This window comes from Prionailurus viverrinus, chromosome B4 (assembly GCF_022837055.1).
Source record: "Prionailurus viverrinus isolate Anna chromosome B4, UM_Priviv_1.0, whole genome shotgun sequence".
In the NCBI taxonomy this organism is placed as follows: Eukaryota; Metazoa; Chordata; class Mammalia; order Carnivora; family Felidae; genus Prionailurus; species Prionailurus viverrinus.
Window position 1 is genome coordinate 103,045,513 of NC_062567.1, and position 27,679 is coordinate 103,073,191.

General features: G+C 35.8%; 1 protein-coding gene across 2 annotated transcripts in view; it reads left to right on the forward strand.

Moving 5' to 3' along the window:
- TMTC2 (transmembrane O-mannosyltransferase targeting cadherins 2) overlaps positions 1–27,679 on the forward strand; it is a 416,958-nt gene that overhangs the window by 239,886 nt on the left and 149,393 nt on the right. For both annotated transcript variants that reach the window (XR_007154185.1, XM_047868211.1), the window contains exons 5-7: positions 13,337–13,422; positions 13,893–14,077; positions 15,161–15,239. Coding sequence is in view for 1 of the 2 variants with exons in the window: in XM_047868211.1 (XP_047724167.1) it covers positions 13,337–13,422; positions 13,893–14,077; positions 15,161–15,239 (350 nt within the window). In the remaining variant the exon portion in view is untranslated. The remainder of the gene's footprint in view (positions 1–13,336; positions 13,423–13,892; positions 14,078–15,160; positions 15,240–27,679) is intronic.

A 27,679-nucleotide genomic window follows, 5' to 3' on the forward strand; every position in this document is an offset into this window, starting at 1 on the left:
TTTACTGATGAACATGTCTACGAAGAGGAGTGGATCCTCAGCATAAGAATAACTCAAGCAAACCTCTTTATAAGTTGTATTAGGCAGGGACCTCCAGAGAAACAAAACCAATAGTATATGTATATAATAAATAAGTTTATTATAAGGTGCTGGCTCATGCAATCATGAAGGTTAGAAGTCCCAGGATTGGCTCTTTGCGAGCTGGAGATCCAAGGAGACAGTGGTGTAGTTCAGAGCCTTGAGAGCCTTTGTAAATACCAGTCTGAATTTGAAGGCTTGAGAACCAGGAGGTCTGAAGACAGAAGGTCAATGCCCCAGTTCAGGCAGAGAGACAGCAAGTCTTCCCGTTTTCTTTTTTTGTTCTGTTCAGGCCTTAACAGATCAGATGATGCCCGCCCACACTGGGAAAGGTAATCTGTTTTTTATACAGTCTGTGAATAAAATGTTGATCTCTTCTGGAAACATTCTCACAGATGTACTCAGAAATAGCATTTAACCAGATATCTGGGCACCCTATGATCCAATGAAGCTGACACATGAAATTAGCTATCATACAAGCATGTTTGTTCTTAGTAAGGCTGATAGGCATAGGAGGCTTTAGTTTATCCACATTTGAAGCAAATTAAAAATATGTTTCCACTGGTATGGACATACATAAACACAGAAAGAGGGGAAAGAAATATGTTGATACAGACAGTGAAGAAGCACTGGATATATGAGCCAGCAGATGGTAATTATTAATGCTTATACTGAGAACAGGCACTTCTTCCCAATGGACCAATGTGGGGTAATGGGATTTGAAGCCGAGCAGCTCTGAATGAGTCTTATTCAGAACCTTTCTTGTTGTGTTATCTTGGGTAAGTTATTTAACTTCTCTCCCTGATGTTTTCCCATGTCTAAAGTGAAAAGAGTAATATCTTATATTACTAATTTTAAGGATGAAAAGAAGTAATATGTAAAACATTATCATAAAACCATCCAGTATGAATTCTCTTTCTTGATTCCTATTAAACACTGTTTTTTAACTAGGGATGTATATTCATACCTATTATTATTTTATGACATGTAGAGGAAAATGTAGCCTTAATTATATATTCAGAAGACAGTTATAAAGCAAAGTAGGCATATATTAATAGTTATGTGAATCCCAGATCCAACAATAAATTAGCTACATGGATTTTTTTAAGTTGAGTACCCATTCTGATTTGGGGGCTCCTCTTTGTAAAATGGGGACTATGTCTCTATGGGCTTATTGAAAGAATTATGAAAGGTAATAATCATGAGGCATCTTTTTCAGGACCTGTCACAGATACAAATGGGCTTTCATAGGACATAAAAACTTGTTAAGATGCCATCGTCTCAGTTCTTGCTCAGGAGAAGTACCTTTTTTTTTTTTTTTTTTTCTAAATTTTTTTTTCAACGTTTATTTATTTTTGGGACAGAGAGAGACAGAGCATGAACGGGGGAGGGGCAGAGAGAGAGGGAGACAAAGAATCGGAAACAGGCTCCAGGCTCCGAGCCATCAGCCCAGAGCCCGACGCGGGGCTCGAACTCACGGACCGCGAGATCGTGACCTGGCTGAAGTCGGATGCTTAACTGACTGCGCCACCCAGGCGCCCCAGGAGAAGTACCTTTTTAATGAATGCTCCATTTAATTGAGACCTCACATATTTTTAAGACATAGTGAACATATGTTTCTCCTTCTTTAGACCCTAAGCAAAAACTAATTTTAAAAGGAAAAAAGGAAAAAAAGCTACAACTTCTTCATTTCTCCCCTAATATTTATTGATAAGGTTTTTGGTAATGCATTTGATACATAACAACAACAAAATTAATTTGATTGGATGCCTACTGTTCCACATTTGACAGGTTAGAATGGAAAAAAATCTTCTTTATGAAATAAGATGTCAGTATGGTACTTTATTTGTCAAAGTTAAACAAAATTCAATTTAGAACAAATAAACAGGTCTGTGTCAAAAGAAAGATGCCAGAGAGGAAGCTTAACTGTATTTTCTGAAATCTAGTTGGCAGTTATGTGACACTTGGAAGTGACATCCGATGAAATAGGATTTAGCTTGGGGAGCTATGTAATAGAATCAGGTGTGCACATCTGTCTAATTCATGTCACATGGCTGGTGTCTTTTTCTCCATCTCTGTTTCCATTCTTTTTCATGCATTTTAAGTACAGAGTCAGGAAACAACTTGCTCATTACCCTTTCCAGTGGAATTTAACCTTTTCAAGAAGGGACATCTTTTCTGTTTTGCCCATAGTACATAATGGTATATAATAATCATGTATAATAACTTAGCAATAGTTTAAAATAAGTATCCAATTAAGTCATGCTTTTTGTAGCATACATATTATATATTGTTTTCACAAGTTGAGTTTATGTGTTTTAGGTAAAAATGTGAACAATTTATATCCACTTCCTTATTAGTGCTTTTATACCCAAAGTCATCTTTGTAAAAATGCCATTTTTACTTCTTAAATTGAAATAGTTTAATTAAAATAGAATGGGAGAAAGAGAGAGTTGAGTATATGATTTGAGAAAAAAAGATAAGAGTAGAGAGAATTAATATGTTTGGTCCTCAGATACAAGGTTTATTATCCTACGGCGACCTGAAAGCTATTGACGTGCAGTGTGAGACCAGAAAATATAACTTTATGGTATCTCCTTTGGAGCTCAAATTCAATCAATTATATCTCACTGAATCTTTTTTTTTTTTTTTATGAGATGAAAATCCTACCTATTTCATTTCAGTTGATAATTCCTGTGAGTTTCCTTCTTTCTAGTTATTTGGGGATTGAGAAGATTAATTAAAATGGTTTCATTAAAAAAAATGTTACTAATGTCATTACTCTTTTTGAGTGAAGAGTGATAACTCTGACCACTCTGATGTCTAGGAGCTTAATTTAAGCGTTCCAATTTCATGCACCCATTACGCTCTTAAGTTATATAACTTTAATTAAATATAAATTGCTATTTTTATACTTGGCAATTGCCTAGTCTGGTTATCACTAAAAACCAGACAACTCATTTTTTGTATTCATTCAAATATAATTAGAAGTTTTCCTTAAAATACTCTACCAGAGCCATACTTGATATTACACATTTTATTACATAACATATATATATTACATATTTTATTACATATTACACTCTACATGGTTTAAAAACAAGCAAAACAAAACAAATAGAAAACAAAATGATGCATGTGGCATTTTATCAGTTGGGAAGAGGTTGGTTTGCAAATAGTAAGAAACCCAAATTAACATTAGCTTCAGTGAGTTAAAATTGTATTTGCTATCTTACAAAAAGAAGTCCAGAGATGTGTAGCCCCAAGAGGTCATGAAGAGTTTCATGAAGGGCTGTTTCCTGGGCTCCTTTAAGTTTTTTCTAACAGTGTTCAGAAGAGGACTTGAACTTTAAAGTCAGCAGGACAGAGGAAAGATAAGGAAGAACATGGTTTCTCTTTTTTCAGGGACCTTTCCTAAGAGGTACACAGACTGCTGTGCTTTCATCAGATTGAACAGCACCTACTCACATGACCAAGCCTGGCTTTCTGGTTGGTCATGGTTCTTTTTATATGTTCAGTGGCTAGTACCTATTAGATACCTAATTTCCAAGCTCTGTGTCAGTCTAACCCTTGGAATTACTGCCATTGATTCAAGTAGTAATTACTCATTTTATTTACCAGGTTTTTTTTTGCAGTCTATCATTTCTATTGATTATTATCTTAAAGACAAAAGTGCAATGGAATTTCCTAAAAATTAAAAAAGAGAAAGCTTGCCTGCCCCACTTTTGTCATTACATCTGAGCAAGTTGTCAGTAGCTCTTATAATAATAGATTCCATTTATTGCTGGTATAGTCACTTAAAATTTTTGCCTGGTATCTATTTTATCAAGCAAGATTCAGAAGCATTTGTGTGTATGAGTGTGACATGCTATTGTCACTTCTGTTTGATATTAGAAAGATTTATTTTTCCAAGTGTCCTATTATAAACATAGCCTAAAACTAAGCATAAATCTTGGAAAAAAAAAACAGAACAAGTTCAACTGTAATGCCATTTCACAGTTAAATTATATGAAATGTCATTATTACAGTCATTAGTTAAATTAGTCAATTTTATTAGGAAATTTGGATGTATGCAAAGTTTAAATATGTCTCCAAACCAGTGCTAATTAATTTCATTTGGGAAATTTCCAATGCATAAATACCTCAGAATAAAATTGAACATCTAAACTTTATAATATTTTATCTAAAGAAAAGCATCCTTAGTTTCAAAGTGCCATGTGTTAAAAGACACTCGAATGCAATAAAATTCAGATAAATATCTCAATTTAAAATGAACATATTTTATTATTATAATAGACCCAGTGGGGGACTTATCTGTGAGGGATATGTTCCGAGACCCCCAGTGGGATGCCTGAAGCTATGGGTAGTACCAGACCCTATTTCTTATTTCTGTATTTTTTCTGATATATACATCCCTATGTAAAGTTTAATTTATAAGTTAGGCACAGTAAGAAATTAACAACAACAATAATACAACACAATAATTATAACAAGATACTGTAACAAAAGTTATGTGAATGTGGTCTCTCTTTTTCTCTCGAAATATCTTACGGTGCCATCCTCACTCTCCTTGTGATGACGTGAGATGATGAAATAGCTACCTGGTGAAATGAGGCGAATTATCGATATAGGCATTGTGAGGTAGCGTTAGGCTGCTATGGACCGTCTGATGATTCATCAGAAGGAAGATTGTCTTTCAACCACAGATGACCATGGATGACTGATACTATGGAAAGCAAACTCACGGACAAGGGAGGAGTACTGTACTTGGGCTGTAGGGATTACAATTATTTTGTGAGCCATTGCCTGTGAACAGTAAGTTATCCGATTTATTCTGATTGCTAAGTATGTTTACCCAGGGAATAGCCAAACTATTGACTGTGAAATATCCTCATAATATAATCTTAATTTAAGTTGTCTTAGTGCATGACTCTGTGTAAACTGCATCCTGTTTCACCCACATTCTTGTGTGTAAACATCAGCTTACTCACTGTCCCATATATTCTTCAAAAGTATATGTTTTTCTGCTGATGTGCTTCATTAATAACAACTTTGGGGGCACCTGGGTGGCTCAGTCTGTTAAGTATCCGATTTAGGCTCGGGTCATGATCTCACTGTTCCTGGGTTCAAGCCCCACTTTGGGCTTTGTGCTGACAGCTCAGAGGCTGGAGTCTGGAGTCTGTTTTGATTCTGTGTACTCCATTTCTCTCTGCCCCTCTCTCGCTCACACTTTCTCTCTCTCTCTCTCAAAAATAAATAAACTTAAAAAAAATCCAACTATTTCAACTATTTTGAAAGACCTCTGTTAGAACCTGAAGCAAAAGAAAGCTTTGCTTGAAGATCTGTATGTTTCTATAGTTATGTATAGAGGGTAATCTTATCACAAAGAGCCACTGACTATTTGCTTAGATGTACTGCTAGAGGTAGGGCAGGCATGCTTTTTCTTTTTAATTTTTAGAAAATCCCATTTCTAATTCCTTTTTTTAATGAAAAAAGTAGAAATGATAGATTAGATTTTTATTGAAAAATAATGTAATCCCCATAGTTTGATTTCTTATTTTCCATATTCTTTGCATAGTTCATGTATGTGAATGAGGGGACATGGAGGCCTAATAAAGTCTTCTTCAGAAAATATTCTGAAGAAATGTGTTGCAGTTAGTATATATGAAGTGCAAAATGTGATATCTTAACTTCAGCATTATTTGTATTTGGGGCCAGATAATTCTTTGATTTGGGGGGCTGTCTTGTGTTAACATATTTACATATTTAGTGGCATCCCTGGCCTCTACCCACTAGATGCCAGTAGAATCCACCCAGACATGACGGTATAAATGTCTATTGCCCGCTGTTCCCTGGGGGACAGACCAGATGGGGGGATATGACAAAAGTCATCCCTGGTTGAGAAACACTGTGCTAAATAAATGTTCCCCTTCTGTCTCTGTCAATGTTTGGAGTCAGCTAGGGATTTGTATGCCTATTTACATTTAATGTTTGCATTTAATTCTGTCCAATCCACTGTTATCATGGGTCTGATTGGTTTTCATTTATCAAGTGTCTAGATTATTGTGATTCTTTAAAAATGGGATTTTAGACAAAGACAGGGTTGTTAGGGAGATTGGGATAAAGCTAGACAAAACTTTCACAGGGGAAAGAATATTTTGCATGCTCAGTGGTAATTTCTAAACCATATGGTCAAAACAAGATTAAAAATAGCCGAGGGGCGCCTGGGTGGCTCAGTTGGTTAAGCGTCCGACTTTAGCTCAGGTCATGATTTCATAGTCCATGGGTTTGAGCCCCGCGTTGGGCTTTGTGCTGACAGCTCAGAGCCTGGAGCCTGCTTTGGATTCTGCCTGTGTGTGTGTGTCTCTCTCTGCACCCCCCCTCCCCACTCACTCTCTCTCTCTCTCTCTCTCTCTCTCTCTCAAAAATAAACAAACATTAAAAAAATTGTTTTAAAGAATAGCCAATAAGATTTAAGGGAGGTCATTTTGTTGTTTTGTGGGTTTTTGTTTGTTTGTGTTTGTTAAATAAAGTGTTTTTCTAAAATTTAATTGTTAGAGTGAACATTATAGATCCAGATGTGCTTTCTTTCTTTGACTAAAACAATATTTATTTTCTCTGTTTCCCCAGTTTGTATTCTTCTTCCCTCAGTGCTTAATTTCATTGTTTTTCTGAAAGATAAATCACTGGGGGAGAAATATGAGAAGTAAAATATTTTCTTCTATTAGAAAATACTATAGCGGTTCCTGGGGGTGGGGGGGCTCCATCGGTTAAGCCTCAACTTCAGCTCAAGACATGATCTCACGGATCATGGGTTTGAGCCCTGCGTTGGGCTCTGTGCTGATAGCTCAGAGTCTGGAGCCTGCTTCAGATTCTGTGTCTCCCTCTCTCTCTGCCCCTCCCCTACTCTAGCTCTGTCTCTCAAAAATAAATAAACAATAAAATTTTTTAAAATTAAAAAAAGAAAATAACATATCCACCTACACCCATACATGTGTAAAAGTGACCCAACCACTTATCATTCAGAGATCAGTAACTTTTTTTTCAATTTCTTTCTCAAAAGACTTTAACTTTACATTAATGTATAGCATGAACTATTTCCTTGATTGTAAAGCACCTTCATGTAATATGAATAAATTTATTTCTCATTAGATTCTGGCTTGGTGGTATATTAAAATGTGTTTTTATTTTTAATATATAGGGCATCCAGAATATTTTGTTGACATCAGTGTGTAAACAAACCATGTCATCAATTTTAAACAATTCTGGAAAAGCCTTTGGTATAAATGTTTTATGACAATACAGATCCTTCTTTATTATCAGATTGCTGGGCTTCAACTATAGCATCCTTCTTAGTAGTTGTGTGACCTTTGGTGTGTGTTGCTTAACTTTTTCTTGTCTGAAGTTCGTGTTCTGTAAAATGGGGCTAGTAATAATAGCTTACCTCGTAAGATTATTGTTGAAAATAAATGTGAATTTTATGTCAAGTGCTTGACACACTGTAAGTGTCAAATGAGTTTAGTTATTATTATTACCATAATTATTACTATGTGAAGCGTTTCTATTCCTCTGTCATCTCTTCAGTAAATAAAAAACAGGTTTGGTAAATGTGGAGAACAGCAGTAATAGAAGCTTGGTTGTTACAGTGCTACAACTAACCCAAATTCATCCTGAACCGCCAAAACTGTCAGATTCCTTTTCAGAGCATTGATGCAAGTTAGTGTTTTACCAAATCTGGAGGGTGCTCGAACAAAAGGCGACCTAAGCTAGTATGCAGGCACTTCGAATTGAAATATTTTTCTCTTTCCTCTTCTTTTCTTCTAGAAAGAACGTGGGATTTATTATCAGAGAAACTGTGTTCCAGATCCTGGCTTTGCCTCTTCTTAATCATAAAACCTAGAGTTAGTTGGTAAATTTTCTGAACCTCTTTTCTTCCTGTGCAACATGGAGCTCATAACATTTTTTACTGTTGGCTAAGTGCTGCCTATTACACACCTCTGCCAGTGTCCCTTTGACTCTGAACCTTCACCTGTCCACTCCTGAGCTGGACCAGTGTTGGTCCTCCATGCACTAGCAGAGTAGTTTTCCACACCATTTATTTTATTTATCTCCCTCAGTAGATTGTTCATCCACAGGCGAGTGGATCTCTGTCTTGTTCACATTTACAGCATGTACACTATGGCATAGTTGATTCTTAGTTAAAATCTTTAGCCATGAGAAATCAGTCCCAATAGCCACCTCACGCCATTGGACTCACTTCTCTGCTACCTTTATTCAGATAAAGTAGGGAATGATACTTCACATATTCATTATATGTATTCCTGGACATTTGCCTGCTGTAGCACCCCACGGGACTATGTTCCTCCAAAGAATAGAGCAGGCTGGACAGGGTTGTCTAGGTGTGGTGATCATGATATGTGTCATTTTCTCCTCTGTACGTTTTTTGAAGTGGGAAATGATTGGAATTTAATACATCAGTGTTGGGGAGGCTGAATTCATCAGATTGCAAGGTTTATGGCCTTTAGGCACATTGTGCCTCGCCCCGTCATGTTAATTCTGTCTGTCCCCTCATGTTAATTCTATTCGCCCTTCAGAAATGTAATTATGTGGAGACTAATTAATGGGCTGTTGCAGTTATTTAGGTGGCAGTGAAGATACAGAGGGCTTTAACAGAGCCATGAAGATAAACCTTGAGAGACAGAGTAAAGAGTTAGAAAATAAGAGTTTGTGGGTTTTGGAGACTTTATAAAATATGGAATTGTGAGTATGAGTAAAAAGTCAAGAATGATAACCAGGTTTCTGATTTTGTAAATGTAGTGAATGACAGTGCTGATTGCCAAGGAGATATTTTTCTTCTTTTATTTATTTCATGTGTTTATCTTTTTAGTTATTCTTTTTCTTAACGTTTATTTATTTTTGAGAGAGAGAGACAGAGACAGTGACAGAGAGACAAAGTGTGAATGGGAAAGGGGCAGAGAGAGAGAGAGGGAGACACAGAATCCAAAGCCGGCTCCAGGCTCTGAGCTATCGACACAGAACCAGACGTGGGGCTCTAACTCATGAATTGTGAGATCATGACCTGAGCTGAAGTCGACGCTTAACCAACTGAGCCACCCAGGCGCCCATCTTTTTATGATTGTTGAGCAGGAGATGCTGTTCTCGAGTTTTGGATGTGTTGATTTTGAAATTCCAGTGAGCACCTAGATTGATGTAGTTTAGTAAGCTGTCAAAAATAAACCTGGATGTCAGGAGACCAATCACTACTTCAGAATTGAGAACAGTCAGTATATACATGACCTACATGTAAGCATGATGTCATGTGGAGACAGTATTTATGAAGAAAAGAGAAGAAAGACAAAGTCTTTTAAAGTACCAGTCGTTCAAAGTAATGTAGGAATGTTCTTCAAGAGACACTTTTCTTTATTCTCTGTAGGATGGTGCCAGGTCAAGAGAACTAGGGGAGCCTGGTCTCCAGGAAACAGGGGAAATAGTTTCAGGAAGGAAGAGGAGTTTCATAGTCACAAATACTACAGTTGTGTGGGCAATTCATATAAGTACACTATTTGGAGGGGATTGGGGGTTGATAATTAGAACCTAAACTGGATTTAGGGTTAAATGGGATTTGAGTCATTCGACATTTACACTATAGACCATTCTGAAAGGAGGAGGAGGAGGAGAGCAATAAGAGGTAGAGGAGGATGCAGGAATGACTAAAGGTTGTAGGAGTTTTTCTTCCTCTCTGCTAAGAGACACAAACTTCTTTTTTTTTTTATAATTTTAAAGCAAAGGAAACTGTAGTGGACCAAAATATTGAAGATTTTAGATAAAGAGGGGCTCTTGGAAGCATTTTGATTCCTAACGAAGGTAGAAAAAATAGAATTGAATATCTGAAAGTCATTTCTCCTCTGGTGCCATCAGCCTTGTGTCAGAGGTGTAGGACCTTGTTATCTGAGTCTCAAAGGAAAGTGATAAAGGTAATTAAGGTTGTAGATAAGTTTCTGAAATGAGATTATGTATATGAGCTTAATTAACTGGAAATCCAGCATTTTGTCAATAAAATTATAGTTAGAAAGAAAATTATTCCTTTTTTGAAAAGTATGTGAATGTTCTTTCTCTTTAACAGTTTTATCCTTTTTATTTATTTATTTATTTATTTTAAAGAGAATCGGGTCTTTACAAAGTATTTCATCCCTTTGTTAAAATTATTATTTATTTTAATTGAAGTGTAGTTGATGTACCATGTTATATTAGTTTTAGGTATATACCTACTTTTAAAGACCGTTGAACAGGGGTGCCTGGGTGGCTCAGTTGGTTAAATGTCTGACTGTCGATTTAGACTCAGGTCATGATCTCACTGTTATGAGATCAAGCCCCTCGTCCTGCTCAGCATTGAGCATGGAGCCTGCTTAAGATTCTCTCCCTCCTTCTCCCTCTGCCGCTCCCCAACTTGTACTTGCTCTCTCTCTCTCTCTCTCTCTCTCTCTCAAAATAAATAAATAAATAAATAAATAAATAAAAGCATTTGAACATTGTCTCAAGCTCTTGGATACTTCAGGAAACTTTTTTCTAGCAACTGAAAAGTATACTCAACTTCAAAGCATATCAATTTCCTGATCAAATTAATTGTTGCTCAGTGACCCCTGGTGGCTCAAGTCGGTTGCGTGTTGACTTCAGCTCAGGTCATGATCTTATGGTTGGTGGGTTCAAGCCCCATGTAGGGCTTTCTACTGTCAGCTCAGAGCATGGATCCTGCTTCGGATTCTGTCTCCCTGTCTCTCTGTCCCTCCCCTGCTCACACACTCTCTCTCCCTCTGTCTCAAAAATAAACATTAAAAAATTAATAGTTGCTCAAACCTTTTTATTTATTTTTATTTTTAATATACTTTATTGTCACATTGGCTTCCATACAACACCCAGTGCTCATCCCAACAAGTGCTCTCCTCAGTGCCCATCACCCACTTTCTCCTTTCCCCCACCCCCCTATCAACCCTCAGTTTGTTCTCTGTATTTAAGAGTCTCCCTCCCTCGCTGTTTATAACTTTTATCCCCCCCTTCCCCTCTCCTATGAAGTCTTCTGTTAAGTTTCTCAAGGTCGACATATGAGTGAAAACATATGGTATCTGTCTCTGACTGACTTATTTCACTTAGCATAATACCCTCCATTTCCATCCACATTGCTGCACATGGCCCGATTTCATTCTTTATTGTTGCCAAGTAGTATTCCATTGTATATATAAACCACATCTTCTTTAACCATTCATCAGTTGATGGGCACTTAGGCTCTTTCCATAATTTGGCTGTTGTTAAAAGTGCTGCTATAAACATTGGGGTACATGTGCCCCTGTGCATCAGCACTCCTGTATTCCCTGGGTAAATTCCTAGCAGTGCTATTTCTGGGTCCTAGGGTAGTTCTATTTTTAATTTTTTGAGGAACCTCCACACTGTTTTCCAGAGTAGCTGCACCAGTTTGCATTCCCACCAGCAGTGCAAGAGGGTTCCCATTTCTCCACATCCTCTCCAGCATCTATAGTCTCCTGATTTTCAAACCTTTTTATAGAAATGTGCATTTATGGAGGCACCTGCGTGGCTCAGTCAGTTGAGCGTCCAACTTCTGCTCACGTCATGATCTCATAGCTCGTGAGTTTGAGCCCTGCGTCGGGCTCTATGCTGACAGCTCAGAGCCTGGAGCCTGCTTTGGATTCTGTGTCTTCCTCTCTCTCTGCCCCTAACCCACTCGCATTCTGTCTCTGTCTCTCTCAAAAATAAAAAAGATAAAAAAGAAATAAAAGAAATGTGCATTTATGTATCTATGTACGTGATGTTAATGTGCTTTGGAATGGTTTGATCTATTCAGATGACTTTTACACAAATATTAGAAATAGTAAGGTTAATCTTTGCTAATGATACAAGGGAGCAGACTTTAAGTTCAAAATGATCTTCTTCAGATATTTTTTCAGTGATTCCCATTACATAGTAAGCTGAACATTTAAAAAATATTCTACAAAATGATGTGTTTTTATCGGTAGCCTTCTCATTTTGCAAAGGCCTTAGCAGCTGCAAGAGGTCTCTGCAGTTTGCGGTGGATAACAGCAGTACTCCGGCCCGATAAAGGTGCCAAATGTCTGTAAGATACTCGCTGATTACAAGAGAATAAGGCATAGGCCAAGAAGCTTCTGAGAGACCTTTTTGTACTTAGTCCAATTCCCTGACATTGTATTTTAATTTTTTAAAACTGTTTATTCATTTTGACAGAAAGAGAGAGAGAGAGAGAGAGAGAGAGAGAGAGAGAGAGAGATCCCAAGTGGAGAAGGAGCAGAGGGAGAGGGAGACATAGAATCCAATGCAGGCTCCAGGCTCTGAGCTGTCAGCACAGAGCCTGACGCGGGGCTTGAACCCATGAACCATGAGATCATGACCTGAGCTGAAGTCAGACACTCAACTGACTGAGCCACCCAGACGCCCCCTGACACTGTGTTTTTATAGATATGATTATAATTGATTCTCATTTAGGTCATGAGGGTGGAATCTGGAATGACGTATAATCCATGTGGCCACTGCCTTAGAAGCTTCCGCAGGAGACCCATGGGGTTTAGGGGTCTGTAGACAAAAGCATGTCATGTCTCACAACAGCGAAGTGAAATTTTCCCAGTGTTCTGAAATTCAGACTTATTTAACCAAATCCAGAAAATAAGGAAGTAACAATGTGGGTAACCTTCAGTCTTTTTCTCTGTTCCTGTATAGTATCTGATTAAATTCTCTCTTTTTCCTGTTGACCCATATTACCTTTTGTTTCTCAGGCAGTCACGGACCAATATTTCCCCAGTAATATGGCTAGTCAGAGAGGCATCTCATGTTCTTGTGTGTGTGTGTGTGTGTGTGTGTGTGTGTGTGTGTGTTGCCTTAGACAAGTTTCCTTTCTGAAGTGATGAAAAATTGTGCACGCTCCAAGAAGAAATCCAGGTGGTGGGTCATTCCAATGGGAGAGGAAAACTGCGGGAAAGGGAAAAGTTCACTGGGAGTAAAGGGCTTTTTGAAAATACTTCTTAATACTTTCTAATGCAACATAAATGTAGCTGATACCTCTCCAGTATTTTCTCTCCTGAGGAATCATTTCCTTCTACTTAGAATTTATTTTTATACTACCAGGTCAGCATTTGTATAGCCCCTCTAACCATTTTTATTTTTGAAATATAAAATACAGATTTGTGGTTTTATGTATAGTAATGCAGTCCTCCAAATTTCTATTTTCCTCCTGCAGAGGGTTACTTCTACAGGAGAACAGCAGGTTTGCGGAAGCATTGCATTATTACAAATTGGCGATCGGAAGCAGGCCTACGCTGGCTTGTAAGTAACATTCAAGTTGTTTTAAAACACCTCTTTCTTTCCTTCTTTATCCATGAAAATTATCTTGATGAGTTACAGCCTCAGAGAGAAAAAAACATGCTATTTCCATTTCTGAATATTTACCAGTTGGATTATAAGCCTCTCACAAATAGATCTCTCTCAATTGAATCATGTTTGATATCCATTTATCATTTTTAGTGTATTAAGATAAATACAACTTTTAGTCCTCTAGCGTTTAAGCTCAAAATATTTTGAGCTCTATGAGGGCAATGACTATTCATAGTTTCTTCACTGACACCTGCACTCCTGCATTATTTTTACGTATATGTTTGTTCCCTAAGTATTTATCTTGGTTTTCTTATAAAATCAGAAATAATCCATAGAAACTGGGTAGCAGTAAAGATAACTTTATTGTAGTCACAGAGTGCATCATCTTCTCACGTTTGTATTTCCCTTTTTTTTTCCCTCAGCTGCATATTTAAACACCGGTATTATTCTAATGAACCAAGGAAAGACAGAAGAAGCCCGACGCACGTTCCTAAAGTGCTCCGAGATCCCTGATGAAAATCTAAAGGACCCTCATGCACATAAGAGCTCAGTTACCAGCTGTCTGTACAACCTGGGAAAACTCTATCATGAACAGGGACATTATGAGGTCAGGCCAATACCTCTGCCTTTTTCCTTCCCCCTTGTGCTTGATCTAGTCTCCATGTTTTCTACCGTAAGATCTCATTGCAGGGACACTATGATCATTTAAGAAGTTAATATGAGTTTTTATTAAAAGAATTGTGAAATTCAGTTGGAAAAGAATGTCTGCTACACAACACTTAAGATTGCTTTACTGTGAATTTCTCAGAGCAATTGTGACTCCTCTAGAAAGAGAAATAACATAGTTTCTTAAGCTTATTTGCCTGTCTTCTCTTTGATTTTATGCTCCAAGACACATTGTTATTGTTATCTCCGCTGTTTGATGTTAAAAAAAAAAAATACATTGCTTGTGCTCTGAGTATTAAGGAAGGGATTTGATGTTAATCCTACCCACTTATTTCTTTTTATAATAGGACTAAGATGAAAATTAATTTTATATTTTTAATTGGGATGAGAGGAAAAGCAATGGAGACAGGACATTGTACAGGAAGCTGGGAGGTGTGTGTACCCTTAATTTTCCATGAAGCATGCCTGTCTGGGTTTCTTCTCTCACATTTACTATCACTCCTCCTTCCCTTTTGCTCTCTCAAATCCATACTCTTATACCATGTATTAAGACTGCAGTATAAGGATGAAGATACAACTTTTTAAATAAATGCATTTTATAAACTCAGTGGATCTCAGTAGCCAGAAGATTTGTTAGTCAGTATTTTGTTTAGATCCTACCTGGTTGCTTGACTTGAAGTAACTACAAATTTTCGATGATTATGGGTAATTTCCAAATGTGAATTTTACTATTTTTTAACTGAATAATCTACGTGAACTGGAGAACCTACCTTAAGATGAAAGAGCATTGATAACATTGACTTCTCATTAAATTACATTTTTATATGGCCTATCTCTACTAACTGGGTTGAATATTTTCATTCATGGAATTAAGGTAGTTATGCTACCAAAAGACAGCTCAATCATTTTCCTCTAATGAAACATTTAGAAATAGCAGTGGAAGGTTTTGATTTTTGAAGGATGTTATTATTTTATTTGTAGTGCATATCACTGTACTTTGTCTCTTTTTTGTTTCCTAAATTAGGATGCCCTTAGTGTATACAAGGAAGCAATTCAAAAAATGCCAAGGCAGTTTGCCCCACAGAGCTTGTACAACATGATGGGTAAGTAAAATGTTAATATTGTAACTGATATTTCAGGGACCTGTGGAGAAATGAAAATTTGTGCTTCTATTAAACAGAAGTCTAGTAAATTAGATTATTACTCCTTACACACAAAAAACTTATTCACAGCCATGTGATACATTCAAATTTTCACAAAACACCCTTCTTCTTCTTCTTTTTTCTTTTTTCTTTTTCTTTTTAAGTAAAGTCTACCCCCAATGTGGGGCTCGAACTCATGACCTAGAGATCAAGAGTCGCATGCTCTTATTGACTGAGCCAGCCAGACATCCCGACAAAGCACACTTATTCTAACAAGAGCAAATAAATACATTGACATAGTGATTCTTAACAAATTGGCCAGATACCATAGTTGTTGCAAGAGACTCACAAACCCATTGGATGTGAGTATTAGCTAGACTCTAGAGATTGAAATGGTGAATAAAGATTTATATTTTAATGATTTATCAAATTCATGCTAATTTTTGATCATGTTACTTTCTTAATCAGAAAATTCCTACAAATAAACATGGTATGGAAGAGAGAGTAATGGTTTTAATGCTTATAAAAAATGAGAATAACTGAACCAACTTTATAGTTTTCACTGATAAGGTTTTGGATCAAAATAGGTTTTTTTCAGAGTATTATTTTAGAGTAAAGTGCAAGAGGTCAAGCACTAGAATTTCTAATAAAATAATCTAGCTATCGTCTGTGATTGATCTGTGACTGCCTTAAATTGTTACCATACCTATTTGATAGTAGACACAACTGAAAACTACGTATTCAGTATGTGTTTCTTGGAAAAAAAAATCCCTACAGTTTAAGATACTCTGCCGATTAACTTTGCTATTTCCAGATAAAGGAGGGAAGAAAAAAGGTTACTTTTTTCTTTAAATTGCATATTTTTCTCCAAAGCACAAATCATAAACTCAGATTTTCCTTTCTCATTAAACTTGGTTAAATTGTTTAATATTTCTAGGCATATAAAATAAACGAGACTTACATAATCTTTAGGATTATTTTATGCTTCTGTAGTCTTTGATTTGAGAAATTTGATACTGGCTGTATGGCTTGAGCACACACAACAAATCCCAAACCTTCCCAAACTAGAAAATATATAGCTAGCAAAGACACTCACTTCTTCTAATTTCTAAATGAGACAAAAAAAAAATTAGAAATAGTTTAGAGATAGAATGAGGCACAGGTCAGTAAATAGAAAAATAGTAATTTGGAAGGGGTCCATGTTTTCATCCCATGTCTCTGGAGATCCCACCCCGAGTTGGCCTGTGTAGCAGCGGAGAGATTGCATGATTAGGTGAAAAAGGACACTGGGATATTTTTAGTTGTGGTTTCTTTTTCTCTTTGGTATAATTACTGAAAGCTAAAAATCTAGCTTCATTAAATGTACTTTGGGTACATTTAGTACATTAGAACAGTGCCTTTTACTACCCAGCATGTTATCACCAATCTGTCTACCTAGCACATGTATCTAACCTGTATATGTGTCCATAAAGGGTGTGCCTTAGTATGTATAGATTTGTCAGTTGAATTAACTTTTCTGTATTAATGCTGGATGGTTATTCATGTCAAAATCAATATTAAAAGGATTGTTTTCTCTAGCTTTCTCAAGAAGGCACAGTGGTTTTAGTTCATGATTTTATTTTTTTATTTAAAAAAAGTTTTTTAATGTTTATTCATTTTGAGGGAGGAGAGGCAAAGAGTGGGAAAGAGAGAGAGAGAGAGAGAGAGAGAGAGCAGGGGAGGGTCAGAGAGAGAGGGAGAGAGAGAGAATTCCAAGCAGGCTCCACACTGTCTGCACAGAGCCTGATGTGGGGCTCAAACTCGCGAACTGCAAGATCATGACCTGAGCTGAAACCATGAGTGAGATGCTTCACTGACTGAGCCACCCAGCCCCCCTTAGTTTATGATTTTATTTTTAACACTAATGCTCGGGAACCCTTGTTCCCATTTTTCCTGAATTTTCACATATGATGTCTTTCTTTAAATGGGGAAAGGACTCAGCTCCTTGGCAACAGACTGCATATGGCATCTTTATTGCTAATAGGAAGTGTGGTATTCACTATAGTGATTTCAGAAAATTCATTCAATTATTTTATGCAAATAAATTTGATTGAAAAGTCAGCTGCTACCTTGGGATCTGTCTCTCATATGGTTACACAGATGCTGAGCACACACAGGCAGCAAACGATAAGTGTGTCCCTGGGGTTATTGCTTGGTCCTTTGTCTTATTTTTCATTATAGAAAGAGGTCATTTTGCTCAAACTCTGAGAAGGCTTTGTGATGGGAGAATCCCAATATGATTTAACATCCCATATTTCTTCCATAATTATGGTGGCTGCCTTCTGTGTAATTTTAGGTGAGGGTCTTTCAGCTGAGTGGGTTTTGTAGTTTCAATTGTTCACGAAACTATAATTTTCTCAGGGTGAGTTCACCTCCTAATCAAATGGGTGAAATCCTCCGAGTATTTGCTTTAACTCCTAATACATTTTGATTAGCCTCCATTTGACAAGAGAAAAAATGGCCCAGGAGATAAGCTGCCCTATCAGTTCATCAGTTTCATTAGTCTGTCAGCATGTGCTGATTATCCTATCAAGTTTATCAACAGCCTTGAATGTGTTTTCTAATTCACACATTTACATATTATTAGTGCCCTTTAGGGATCAGTGATGGATTATAATGTCTGGCCACATTTAGCCTGTAAGTATTCATTTTTTCTCAGGGCTCATTCATTGACACTCTCACAACCACTACCCCCAAGCACTTGTGTTTATACATACAAACATTATCTTTTTTTCCATCTTATTTTGTCATTTATTTGGAGCTTAAAATAAAGGAGTATGTAAAAACAAATACAACTATATTTGAATGTTATTTTTAGTTTAATAACTCAACCCATTGCAGTTGATTTTCAAAACAACAAAACTCTCTAATTCTTTTAATTTTCCCCTTGCTTTGAACATTTTATGAGAAATTTCTATTCTGTACGCTACATGCCAATAGTTTACTTATCCTGAAAACTAAGTGAGCATATTTTCCCTCTTGTGTATTAACAGAAAATAAGTTAGATTAATTTGCTTCTCCACTTAATTTGTTCTGTATTTTATCCTGACTGTTAATTTATTTTTTGCAACAGTTCATAAGATAACTTAAAAAAAAAACTATTTAAAATATACTTTCATTATTCTCTTGGATTTCATAGGACCAAGATGATTGAATAACAAACTGTTGAGTAACAAGCTATCCAAAATTATGTGAATAGCCAACATCCAATGATATAAAGCAGATACTAAATATTAGTTGATAAATAAGTAAACTTTCACCTAGCTCGCTTTTGTATTTAGCAAGGTGTTTGAATGTATGAAATATAAAGAGACCGTATCACAAAATAACTGTTAAAACTGCTCCTGGCCAGTTTTATGATTCTATTTCTGTGGGCCTCAATTTCCTCTTGAAAGGAAGTATGACTATAGTCATATATACAGTATTCATAGTATGAAGTCACATAACCCCCGCTCAAACTATGGCTTTGACACTTACTAAGTGACTTTGAGCAAAATACTTACTTGAATCTTGTTTTCCCATCAATAAGATGTCTGTAATAGTAGCATCAGTTTGAGGATTGACTGAGATCATGAAGGTAAAGCCTATTGGACCAAATGCCGAGCCTAGCAAATGTTTCATAATATTACCTTCTATTGTAATCACTGTCCTCTCTGAGGGACTGTAGCTCCAATAGTCTTTGGTTGTATTCTGTCAGTTCTTTTGTTTTAATTCATTGTAGTAGGATTTTTCTTATAGATAATAAGATTTTGTCCTATTTAGTTCTGTCCTGTCTACAATTTCTGTTTTTTCTCTTGAAGGCAACCACACTCAGAATCCTTCTTTTATCATTAATTGTGTTAACCAAAAGAGAAACAGCATACTAAGTTACTGCCCAATTAACTTAATTCTGTTAACAGAGTACACCCTCTAAATTAAAATTGTCATATTTAGGTTAGATTTTCTTCTCCCTTTCGTGTCATATCATATTTTCCCCCTAGACTTAGTCACAATTTTTCTTTATTCTGACATCTATTGTAGGCCTTTACTGAATCTCAATTTCTCCCCAAATATAGTTGTATTTTAGGATCATAGAATGTTAGAGATGGAAGATGCCTATCTTAAAAATCCCTCCTAATATATAATCTCTTTTATTTTGCAAAGTAGAAATTAATACCCAAAGAGTTGAGTTGGTCTTTTCAGAATTACAGTTTGTGTTAGAACCAGAAAGATAGTTTCCTGATTTAGATTCAAATCCTTTGTCTGTGTAGCCTTTGTCTGTTACTGGAACTGGTAAGTTCTACATTATGTCAAGATAGCTTTTATATACCTATTTAAAAACCAGCAAAATATCTGTAGATATAGATGTAGATATAGATGTGTGTATCTCATTCCTTGTCCAAAGATGTATTAAAAACTTCTTTATTTTACTAAAAGTTATAAAACACCTGCAAAAATGAAATGTGCAGGATATTAAAAAACTTTAATGTAGGATAATTTTTAACCACCTTCAATTTTTCCCTTTTTCCTCTATAATTGTTTGTTTCCTTTATTATGTATCCTGAAGGGTGGCTTTTGAATATTCCTAAGAGATTATGGAAAACTATATTAGGCTGTAACTTTCAATTACTTTTATCAGTTTGAGCCCTTCTAATCCCAAAGGTCATTTTAAGCCTATTTACTATTTAAAAGAAAATCACTCGGCTTTCTCCATGCAAAGTAATTGTTGGGTTAATTATTTAAGCAATTTCAGCCATTTCATGTTGGTAATATATCTTGAGAACAAAAGGGCATAATGTGTTGCCTGGAGTAAGAGGGAATCTGGAGTTACTGCCTTGTCATTGCAGTGTATAATCACTGTGTTTAGAATAACCTCTGTGTGCCAAAAAAAAAAAAAAAATTTTTAAGTCACAAGTGCTGGGTAGGGGGTACAAAGGTGGTGGTGGTAGTGGTGGTAGTATGAAATGAAAATAGCCCCTATGATTCCTGCTGTCATGGAACTTTCTAGGTGATTTCATAGTTAGCCTGGAGCTCTTCAGTACTTTTCCTTAATATGTAAATGTCTATAAATAAGATGGAAAATTGTATTACTCTAGCCTCAAAAATATTTTGTCTATAACTGTGTCAGCTGTGCTGTGTTGTCTGGACCAAAGAAATCAAACCAACCAAACAGGAAAAATCTCTTTTTTATTTCTAATGTGACAGTAGTTGTCACAATTTGCATACATATTCGTATTTTCCTGTTCTTTAAAAAAATATGTGTTTACAATGGGTAACATGCCTTTTATGTGAGGCAGAGATTGTATTTTTCTTCCAGGGGGAATTGCATGATAATGATCCGTTGCTGTTTATTGCCTTATTTGCCTTTATTTTGTTCTTACCATCTTGATTCTCTTATTCCTGATAATTTCTAGGTTTTCTTTTTTTTTAGGTTTATTTATTTTTAGAGAGAGAGAATGTGTGGACACAAGTGCTGGAAGGGCAGAGATAGGGAGAGAGAGAATCCCAAGCAGGCTCCAAGCCCTCAGCAGAGAGCCCAAAGTGAGGCTTGATCCTAGGTACCTGAGATCATGACCTGAGCCAAAATCAAGAGTCAGCTGCTTAACCAACTGAGCCACCCAGGTGCCCCATAGGGTTTTATTGTTGTTGTTTGATTTTTTATTTACTTATATTTTTTAACATTTATCTTTGAGAGAGAGAGATAGAGTCAGAATGCGAGTGGGGAGGGGCAGAGAGAGAGGGAGACACAGAATCTGAAGCAGGCTCCAGGCTCTGAGCTGTCAGCACAGGGCCTGACATGGGGCTTGAACCCGTGGATGGTGAGATCAGGACCTGAGCTGAAGTTGGGTGCTCAACTGACTAAGGCACCCAGGTGCCCCAAGAATCTTTTCATTTAATTTTCAGTTTTGTTTTTAAAACCTCAGCTTTTAATTATGAGAGATTTCCTCAAATTCATTGAGCTAGTCAGAGAGAATGGAGAAAGAAACAATGAATAGGAAACACAATGAATTCATTAGAGTAATTTTTGGAGTAAAAACCTTGTCCTAATTTTGGAATTGTATTTTTAAGAAAGACTTGTGGGGCTGCCTGGGTGGCTCAGTTAAGTGTCTCACTCACTCTTGGTTTCAGCTCAGGTCACGATATCACAGTTTGTGGGTTCCAGCCCCACATCGGGCTCTACGCTGACAGTGCAGAGCCTGTCTGGGATTCTCTCTCTCTCTTCCTTTCTCTCTGCCCTTCCTCTGCTCATGCTCTCTCTCACTCTCTCTCTCTCTCTCTCAAAATAAATAAATAAACTTAAAAAAAAAAGAAGCTTGTGGAATAAAAGAGTCAAGGGTCATAAATGGCTACCAGTGGTCTTTAGATTCCTTACTCTTATTTAGGTAAAAACTGACACACAAGATGTCAATTACACCTCCTGAAAACAAAATGCAAAAATTCTTTCTTGTAAATTTATCCTAACTCTTCTTGAAGTAATGTACATGATATGCTGAAATCAGTTAGTAAAATGGCTCTAAGTAGTCTGTTTTTCTTTCAGCCTTCTGTATGGCTGGGGTCTTTTTGGCCGAATCATTTATTTTTGCTGGATTTTTCTAGCGTGTGTGTGTGTACACCTCACCTTCTTTTAGAATACATTGAGAATCAAGATATTCAGAATACATTTTTGACATGATCGTTCACATGCTTAATGTTCTCTTCTATGACTGGCTGTTCTTAAGTGGATTGCTCAAGGCATTTAGCATGCCGACTGTGAAAGAGATGGTTTTCAACTGTGTGTGATTTGAACTTCACATCCTTCAAGTGTGGAAGCATTAACACTCTGGTAGTGTTAAGCTTTTTATACCATCTGCTTCCTCTGTTTTGAGTTCTGGTGATTTTCCAATGATTGCTTCCCCTGCACTCTTGAAAATTAGTGAGTCAGCCCTACAAATATGGGTATGACCATGTAATTGGATTAACCATTGATCTATATACCTCCAAAAAGATTATTGAGTTCTAATTTTTAAGATAAATTATTTATTGCATTTTGATTTTTTTTTCAAAAAGGACAAGACCAGGAGACCATGTTAGGTGTATAGTCTACCAATCCGGAAAAGTGAAATGTAAATTTGAGGGATTTTCAAAGTTCACTTTGTAAGATATGGAGCCAACAAGATAAGAAAATCAAGAAATTTTGGCTGTATATCAAAAAGAGTAAATATATAAATTGATGTAGAAAATCTATAAATTTTTTTCCTCCAGGTTCATTTTACATTATAAAACTGCAGTGCTTTAATTTTCTTCTTTTTTACCGTTCACTCTTGGTACAAATTCCACTTTATGTACTATAGTTACAGACATTCATTTGCCAGGCGTTAGTCTATACACTACAGAGGCCAGCATCTAGTTCAGCTGCATTAAATAGGTAATATATTTTGTTTAAAGTTTCAATTAAACCCCGGACCAGAAGATATATGGTCCCTATGGGGAGTTTGAATACTTTCATGCCAATAGTAGGGTTGCTAAGAATCATGCTTGGTCTAGATGTCACTTGCTTTCCTGGAAATACGATATGAGACAGTTGATTATATTTCATTGCTATTAAAACCACATGAGCCCACCTGTTACATTAATTCATACTTTTGCCAGTGTAGTGGTAAAGGAAAAGATTGAAGTACAAAAAGTTTATTTTTGAATTGAGTTATAAGGAAATGAATATACTCAAATTAATACCTAATTATATCCTTGTTCTCTGATTTCCAGAGTTTCACTCTTTCTGCTTGAAAAAAATCATGTTTTACCCTTTTATTGGGCAATATTCAGGAAGTGAATCTTTTACTCAGTAGTAAATATGGATTGGATTATTCTTGAAAAAATTGAGGTAATGTTATGTGATACTGCGAAATTAACAAGATTTCAAAATTTGCTTTCTTAACAGATGCCAATTTTGGTAACATTGAGATGAAATGAATATAATCATGAGTAAGAAGAAAATATTGTTCTAATGGATAAAACTTCAAAAATCAATGTCAAGGAAACTATACATTGCATACATTTATAATAGTTCAGTAATATAGATAAAGGTAAAAATGAAACACATTACTTGGGGTGCTTGACTGGCTCAGTCATAAGAGTGCATGACCGCATGTCAGGGTCATGAATTTGAGCCCCACATTGGGTGTAGAGATTACTTAAGAAAGAAATAAACAGGGTGCCCAAGTGGCTCAGTTGGTTGAGCATCTGACTCTTGGTTTTGTCTCATTCAGGTCCTGATCCCAGGGTCATGGGATCGAGCCAGGGTCAGCGTTGGGGTCTGCTAGGGATTCTCTCTCTCTCTGTCTCTCTCTCTCCCGCTCCCTCTGCCCTTCACCCCACCCCCCCGCCAACACACTGTTACTCTCTCTCCAAAATAAATAAAATTAAAAAAACAAATAAAAGAATACGTTACTAATTGTATATACTTTGCTGTATATGTATTTGTATCTGTTTTTCCTAATAAGTAGGGAAAGAGTTTTCTACATAAAAATCTCATTTAACTTCCAAAATGAGTTGTTTTTTGGTTTTAATTTTATCTACACCGATAGAAGCTATTGTAATACTCAAACTGAATAAGGGATTAAAAAAGAACATGCAAAGTTTTCTTCCAGAATGCAAGTCATTTTTGCCAAAATGTTAATTATGGGCATGGAGTGTTTGAACTGTTGTAGAATCTTATTTTCAAGTATTCATTAAAAACAGATTAATTTTTAAATACCTGGTCTGTCTTAGCAAGTAATAGTCACATAAGAATTATAGTATAAATTAAATTATTCATTACATGTTATAGAAACATATTACATGATCCAGGAATACATATTAAATATATCCCCAAGAAGATATGTATAAAACTGAAAATTCTTTCATTATACTTTCTGACATCTTCCTGCAATATTCAAGTCTTATTTCTTCGAATACTATTATTTTCATTAATTCTTTACAGGTTAGTATAACATTTATTCTTTTTTCTTTTCTCTGGTGTAAAGTTTGTTTTTTAAAACCCAATTTAGAGGGGCGCCTGGGTGGCGCAGTCGGTTAAGCGTCCGACTTCAGCCAGGTCAAGATCTCACGGTCCGTGAGTTCGAGCCCCGCGTCGGGCTCTGGGCTGATGGCTCAGAGCCTGGAGCCTGTTTCCGATTCTGTGTCTCCCTCTCTCTGCCCCTCCCCAGTTCATGCTCTGTCTCTCTCTGTCCCAAAAATAAATAAACGTTGAAAAAAAAAATTTAAAACCCGATTTAGTACTTATTTGCATATTTCTAGTGTTCCCTAATTATTTCAGTTATATTAAGCCATTTTATTTACTTCATTGTAATTCTCTTGAGGACAGTATTTACGTTGGGGGAGAGAATCATCACCTCGTCCCACATACACATGAACATACACACAGTCTCAATTTCTGTTTTTTTTGGAAAATTCTGAGCATTTAAAAGGGCTGGCTCCAATATTTATTAATTATTTTTAGTGATTTATTTCCTTGAAAACATAAAAGGAATTGATTAGCCTGAACAACTCCAGGATACTAGTTGCATGTAGAGAAATATTGACACAGGTTCCTGGCTTTTTTCCAAGTTAAATTTTGATGGCACATCAGATGTTTCCTGTATATAACCTTATACTAGAAATTAGGAGCCTTTTGAATTTGCTCTGAGGTTTAAACTCTTTCTTGATGATTAGTTTTTTACTTAATGAGATACATATTCAGTTTTTTTTTCCCCGTGCATTTCTTCCTTTTGTTTTAAAACTACCCTTTCAGGCTTACGGGTTTCTTCTTAAGTTTGATGCTATAGGACTTGGTGAAACGTTAACATACTGAACATTTTCATAACCCTCCTTAATTTAAGACTTGTATTTCATTTTACTTCTAAACCCTCCACACCAAGGAAACTTTTTAACAGCAAGAATTGTTAAAAAGTCTGTTGTGAGATACAAAATAGCTTCTAATTTCTGTAATCATTTTACTAATTTCTGTAATCATTTTACTTTTTTTTCTGTATCTTTTCCTGCTCTGTATAGTAGCTACCGAGCATTTCCAATCAGAACTAATGTATCTAGGTCAACTAGACTGTGTTATTTTACAAGGATAAGATCGGGCTGAGGAAAAGATTAGGATGGAAATATAAGAGATTCACAGCCTACAGATACAGCAAGTTTAGGATATAAATAAATGTAAAAAGCCAGACCCCCTAAGGTTTCTATGTTAATGCCAACAGAGTGAAGTAAAAAGAGAGAATTAAAATCACAGCAAGTTAAATTAAACTCTTGATATAATAGGCTCCTGATATCATATGGTTGTGTCAGAATGTAGATTCTAGAAAAATAAATTACTTGAAAATTTCAGTGACATACGTGGTAAAAATAGAACATCTAAATCTATGTTGATACGTACTGTGATCAAATAGTTATCAGATATGTATCAAGACTCTTCGGAGCTAGAGGCTTCCGAACTTGGGTTAGAGGACAGAAAAATACAGGGTTTTGTGCCTGGCTCCACACATCTCACAGTCCATTTTGAGATCAGGAGTATTATATTGGTGAGATAAGTACATAAAAAAGAGGAAAGGGGCTTGAGTACATGAAGAACTGAGTACTAATCTTGAATAGGGGAACTCAGTTTTCTAAAAATTTCCCTGTTAAATTGAATCATAAATTATATTTCAATAGCAATAAACATGTCAGAAAGAATTTTATAAAAAAATTGACAAAATGACTTTAAAATTTATCTGGAAAATAGAGCCAAGAAGGTTTAGAGAAAAACAATGGGTGAGGCATGCCGTACTCAAATATCAAATATTAGAAAAGCCTACAGTAGTTAGAGCAGTGTTGTTTTGGTATAAGAACTGAAAAACAGATCAGTAGGACTGAATGGAAAGAGCCTATACATACATCAGAATTTGTAATGTCTTTATGCAGATAATAAATGTGAAATTAAATACTGGCAAGGAAAGGGAGTTCTTATAAAAGGTAAATCAGGAAAAATTGATTAAATGATGTTTGGAAAAAATAAAATTAGACATGTGTCTCACATCATATAGTAGATGTATTTCATATGGAATAAGTAGCTCATTTTAATGATGAAACTATATAATTAGAAGAGAATGTATGTCCCTATGATAAGGAATTTTTGTATGCATAAAAGACAGTGACAAAGCTACAAAGGAAAAGTCAACTTAATTTGCATATATAAAAGTTAAAGTAGTCTGACAAGAAAAAACAGTTTGACCATCTTTTGCATATTATAAAGGAAAGATAAATATCTTAATTGAAAAATGGCTTAAAACCATCAAGCAATGACCTGCAACTAAAAAATATTCACGGTTAAAAATTTGTGCAAAAATTTTGTAGGAATCTGTGAATTTTCATTAAGAATTAAAGTAGGAAAATTGAAATAATAGCATTTTTTTTTCAAATGTACGTTTAAAAAATGTATTTGAATCTGAGTTTGATGAGGGGTTAGAAAAGTTGCTCTCATTATATAGTACTTGTGGAAGTGAAATTGGTACAGTATTTTGGTAGGCTAATTTGGTTCTCCGTATCCTCAACATTAAATTTGCTAATGCCTTTCAGTTCAGGAATTCCACTGCTATGTATGTAGTCTAATTAGCAGATATATGAAAATAAATAAGATAATTACAAAACAAGATGATAATTGCTGAAGTAGGTGCAGTGCCTGCATAAAAAGTTGGGAAAGAAATTTGAATAAACAGAAAGCTGAATATTGATCTTAAATGAGAAAATTTAGTTTTAGAATAAATAGTATTTTTGCTTAATATAGTAAAACACTAGAAGGAACTCAAATACTTAAAAGTAACAAGAAAATTTACTTATTATATAACTGATTTATTTTCAGTATGTATTTATTTTTAACTTTTTTTTAATGTTTATTTATTTTTGAGAGAGAGACAGAGTCAGAGCACAAGCACGGGGAGGGACAGAGAGAGAGGGAGACACAGAATCTGAAGCAGGCTCCAGGCTCTGAGCTGTCAGCATAGAGACCGATGAAGGGCTCGAACCCACGAGGTTTTGAGTCATGAGATCATGATCTGAGCCACCCAGGTGCCCCTGTTTTCAGTATTTAAAATAAATTATGGAAAAACAGCAAAATGTTACCACTATCCATGAGTGATGGAATTTACTTGATCTAATAAAATTATGATCTTTAAGACTTTATAATAAGCAGATATACTGTTTATCATTAGATAATATATACTAGACGTTGGTGAATCCACAAATGATTATCTGTATCATTTTGGAAATTATGGAATTATTTATTTTTAGCCCCTCATTTTGTAGGTGATAAATCTCAGTCCCTGTCAAAAAACTTACTTGTCCACAACCATGCAACTATATAATGGCAAAGTAATAATTAG